This window comes from Mandrillus leucophaeus, unplaced genomic scaffold, assembly GCF_000951045.1.
Source record: "Mandrillus leucophaeus isolate KB7577 unplaced genomic scaffold, Mleu.le_1.0 Scaffold177, whole genome shotgun sequence".
Taxonomy (NCBI): domain Eukaryota; kingdom Metazoa; phylum Chordata; class Mammalia; order Primates; family Cercopithecidae; genus Mandrillus; species Mandrillus leucophaeus.
Window position 1 is genome coordinate 376,379 of NW_012101776.1, and position 5,044 is coordinate 381,422.

General features: G+C 47.9%; 1 protein-coding gene across 1 annotated transcript in view; it reads right to left on the reverse strand.

Moving 5' to 3' along the window:
- Positions 1-1,421: 1,421 nt before the first annotated feature.
- Positions 1,422-5,044, reverse strand: part of MYC (v-myc avian myelocytomatosis viral oncogene homolog) — a 5,445-nt gene continuing 1,822 nt past the window's right edge. Inside the window, exons 2-3 of the mRNA XM_011977280.1 lie at positions 3,833-4,604; positions 1,422-2,459 (exon numbers count right to left, since the gene is read on the reverse strand). Coding sequence (XP_011832670.1) covers positions 1,897-2,459; positions 3,833-4,589 — 1,320 coding nt within the window. The 5' untranslated portion in view covers positions 4,590-4,604 and the 3' untranslated portion in view covers positions 1,422-1,896. The remainder of the gene's footprint in view (positions 2,460-3,832; positions 4,605-5,044) is intronic.

Here is a 5,044-nt window from a genome sequence, read left to right on the forward strand (position 1 = left end):
GAGGTAATTAGAACAGCAATAGTATCTTTCATTTACCTATAGAGTCAACATCATTTATGGTGTGGGCCATAGGTTTTCAGAGGCTTATAATTAACACACATGTTCAAAAATACCTTTTCAAAGACTCAGGATGAGCATGTGTCTTGAATATGAGAAAGAGGATGGAAGCAAGGAGAGTTTGTAGTTTCTAAAATAATGACTCCCACAACAAAGAATAAATATGTTTTATTTTATAATCTGAACTGGCTTCTTCTCAGGCGCCATCGTGAATCTGATTCAACAAATGGCTAAGGTAGGATTCAAAGTGTTGACCTTCTCATTGTGAAAGGAAAAATTAAACAATGAACAACAAAATAAAAACAAAATAAACAACAAAAAAAGGGGAACTGATGCCTGACCAGGCTTAGATGTTGAGACTTAAAATACATAACCCACTGGACTGTAACTCCTTTACTCACAAGCAGCCAGCTGATTCCTACTGTCGTTTGAGAGGTGGCTTGGACAGGTTAGGAGTAAACAGCCTGGCTTCGAATCTCACTTCTACTCTTCCCTATCAGTGAATCTTGGGCATGTGGATGAGTCTTTCTGTGCCTCAGCTTCCCTCTCTACTTCTAATATGGGGAAATCAAGAGTATCTCCTTCATGGGGTTGATGTAGAGTTAGGAATAAAATGCTTAGGACACAAATAGAGCTTAACATTGTTATGACTTGAGTCCATCCATCAAGCCCCAAACCTTCTTGATCTCAGCACATTAGACCCAGATGAACCAAGGCATGATAGTGAAGGGGTAAGTGTTTTGAACAGAATGGGTCCGGATTGCTGCTTTGTATTACCTGCGTGGCTACAGATAAGTTACATAACCCCTTTGAGCTCTTCTATTTCCTTGTTTGTGAAATAGGGTTAATAGTAGCATTCCTCCCAGAGATCCTTTGGGGTTTAGGAGATAACCCAAGGATGGGACTGGCACCTGGTTGTGAAGGCAGCAGAAGCTGGTTCCCGCCCTGTCCCCATCAACTGTCTCACTGGGCAGAATTCCTGGGTTTGGAGTGAGCAGGCGACTGGCACTGGTTAACTAAAGTAACAAGAGTTTCTTCCTCACCTTCCTCCCAACTCACCAGTCCTTACGCCTCTTTGTGTACTTAACTGTTATCTTTGACCTCTTGTATCTCTTTTGCCTACCTTTCACCTTCTCACCCGCCTTCTGCCATTCCTTCTGTCAACTCTGGCTCTTATCATAATCTCCAGGAAACATCTTAGAACCTCTGAGAACTTAAAGACCTTAAGGCCCCCAGACCCATTTCAACAGAGGAAAACTCTTGCCTTTCTTAAGACCACCCTCTGAAGGACCAATTGATGAAAACAAACAGGGATGGTGGTGGTTGGGAGGGGGAAGAAATGAAACAAAACACTCACGACTTAAGATTTGGCTCAATGATATATTTGCCAGTTATTTTATTTTTTTCTAAAAACAATAGAAAAAAAATCAACTTTAAAAAGCAAAATGTACTTAAATAAAAAAAAATTAGAGTTTATAGTACCTGTAATACTAGGTACTATATAGTAGGATTGAAATTCCGTGTGGCTGCTATAAACGTTTTATTAAAGTTATTTACATTTAATGGCAATATTTACAGAGAAAAATTGTGTAAATCTTAAAATTTTTTAAAAACAATTCTTAAATACAAATCTGTTAAAGAAAAAAAAAAAAAGATGGTAAGCATAAAAAAGTTCTTTTATGCCCAAAGTCCAATTTGAGGCAGTTTACATCATGGCTAAATCTTTCAGTCTCAAGACTCAGCCAAGGTTGTGAGGTTGCATTTGATCATGCATTTGAAACAAGTTCATAGGTGACAGATTGGGACCAGCTCTGTTAGAATCTTTTTCCTTACTTTTCCTTATGCACAAGAGTTCCGTAGCTGTTCAAGTTTGTGTTTCAACTGTTCTCGTCGTTTTCGCAACAAATCCTTTTCAGAAATGAGCTTTTGCTCCTCTGCTTGGACGGACAGGATGTATGCTGTGGCTTTTTTAAGGATAACTACCTTGGGGGCCTTTTCATTGTTTTCCAACTCCGGGATCTGGTCACGCAGGGCAAAAAAGCTCCGTTTTAGCTCGTTCCTCCTCTGGCGCTCCAAGACGTTGTGTGTTCGCCTCTTGTCATTCTCCTCGGTGTCCGAGGACCTGGGGCTGGTGCATTTTCGGTTGTTGCTGATCTGTCTCAGGACTCTGACACTGTCCAACTTGACCCTCTTGGCAGCAGGATAGTCCTTCCGAGTGGAGGGAGGCGCCGCGTAGTTGTGCTGATGTGTGGAGACGTGGCACCTCTTGAGGACCAGTGGGCTGTGAGGAGGTTTGCTGTGGCCTCCAGCAGAAGGTGATCCCGACTCTGACCTTTTGCCAGGGGCCTGCCTCTTTTCCACAGAAACAACATCGATTTCTTCCTCCTCTTCTTGTTCCTCCTCTTTAAGAAAGGAAATAAAAATCACTCAGCAAGTTTCCATTAAAATAATCAATTACTAGATTAACGCTGTACAAATACAAGGCATTAATACGTTAGAAAGGTCTCTGGACAAAATTATCTCCACAAAGAGCCAAATCTAGGCGGGGCGCCGTGGCTATAATCCCAGCACTTTGGGAGGCCGAGGTGGGTGGATCATGAGGTCAGGAGACAGAGACCATCCTGGCCAATATGGTGAAACTCCATCTCTACTAAAAATATAAAAATTAGCCTGGCATGGTGGTGCACACCTGTAGTCCCAGCTACTTGGGAGGCTGAGGCAGGAGAATCTCTTGAACCAGAGAGTCGGAGGTTGATGGCACCACTGCACTCCAGCCTGGTGACAGAGTGAGACTCCGTCTTAAAAAAGAAAAAAAGAAAGAAAGAAAGAAAAAAAGAACCAATCTAGCCAGCCACTCTTACTTCTCTCACCATGAAGGTAAGAGTCTCATAAAGGGAGAAGGACAGCTGGGTTATGGCACAGACAAGAAAACTACAATTTCCCAGGATATGACATTGATGCCAATTCTTACCTAAGACTTAATGAGGCTTTGGACACACCCAAAGCAAAGCACATTCCCAAGCACCTCCTATTTTTAAGGTACTTTACCAAGAACACTTCAGGTGTTGCAAATGATAGCTACAAATTGCTTGGTATGACTTTAGCAACTCCCTATTTTACTGGAAATGAAAAAGAAAAAAAAAAATTGCAGTTTTGCCATAAGTCCAAGAGGGTGGGGGAAGGAAAAAAATAAAAAAAAAAAAGTCCAACTTTGGCAAGGATTTGCTTTTCAGTGTTCAAAACAGGCTGAGAAGATCCCAGCTCCTCAGCCCACCCACCCTTGAGGAAGTTCACTGGCTCCCGCACTCAGGCAGACCCTGCCTGGCCTCTAAACACAGCCCCTCATTTTTGTAGATAGTTCATTAAATCCCACCACTTCTCGGAAGTTAAGAGGGAAGCAATTCATTCACTCTCTCAGAAATCAATCCTCTCTTATCCTCATTCACACTCTCCCCCCTCACCCCGCCCCTGGGCAATTAAAATGCTAACGGGAGGTAAGAAGAAGTGGATTGAGTTGTAAGATAAGCCAGAAGGTTTAAAAACCTAAATGAAATTCCTGAGGTGTGGGAGACAAAGGGGGAGGGGGGTTAGCAACAAGGGCGGTCTAAGGATAAGGGATGGGAGGAAACGCTAAAGCCCAAGGTTTCAGAGGTGAATCTCTCCAGATCTGCTCTCTCTCCCTTCTAGTAAGAGGGGCCCGTTGAATAAGCTGCCAATGGAAATGGGAAAGATATCCAGCCCCCACTTTTGACAGGCCTGGGCGGGCTTCGCTTACCAGAGTCGCTGCTGGTGGTGGGCGGTGTCTCCTCATGGAGTACCAGGGGCTCTGGGCTGGCCTGCGGGGAGGACTCCGTCGAGGAGAGCAGAGAATCCGAGGACGGTGAGAAGGCGCTGGAGTCCGGTGAGGCGCAGGACTTGGGCGAGCTGCTGTCGTTGAGAGGGTAGGGAAAGACCACTGAGGGGTCGATGCACTCCGAGGCGGCGGCGCTCAGATCCTGCAGGTACAAGCTGGAGGTGGAGCAGACGCTGTGGCCGCGGGCAGGGTTCGGGCTGCCGCTGTCTTTGCGCGCAGCCTGGTAAGAGGCTAGCTTCTCTGAGACCAGCTTGGCGGCGGCCGAGAAGCCGCTCCACATACAGTCCTGGATGATGATATTTTTGATGAAGGTCTCGTCGTCCGGGTCGCAGATGAAGCTCTGGTTCACCATGTCTCCTCCCAGCAGCTCGGTCACCATCTCCAGCTGGTCGGCCGTGGAGAAGCTCCCGCCACCGCCGTCGTTGTCTCCCCGAGGGGAGAAGGGCGTGACCGCAACGTAGGAGGGCGAGCAGAGCCCGGAGCGGCGGCTAGGGGACAGGGGCGGGGTGGGCAGCAGCTCGAATTTCTTCCAGATATCCTCGCTGGGCGCCGGCGGCTGCAGCTCGCTCTGCTGTTGCTGCTGGTAGAAGTTCTCCTCCTCGTCGCAGTAGAAATACGGCTGCACCGAGTCGTAGTCGAGGTCATAGTTCCTGTTGGTGAAGCTAACGTTGAGGGGCATCGTCGCGGGAGGCTGCTGGAGGGGGCACACAAAGCGGGCGGCAGTCTTGAGTTAAAGGGCTCTTGGCGCAGAAACCTGGCGCAGCGCGCAGTGCGCGCCACAGTGCCGAACCACTCCCCTTGCAGAACTATCCCCTAAAGCGGTTGGGTGGTCTTGGTGGGGGAAAAAGGGGGGCACCCTTTCACCTCCTTTGGGCAGTCCCCTACTATCTCGGACACGCACTTAGTGAACCAGCGGCTTGGTGCCCGCCGAGCCCCCGCCCCCGAGAGCCCGGAGCGTAAAGCCCGGGAGTCGGCCACGCAGCGGCAGAGGACTCGAAACCGGCCTTGGCCCCCTTAAGAGGCCGCGGGAGGTGGCGGTGAGGAATACAATTTGCCAAAACCCAAGGCACAAAGTTTTGCGCCACCTGAAGGAGAAGGCGAGAGGCGCCTCGGCGCTAGCGGCTGCGTGAACCC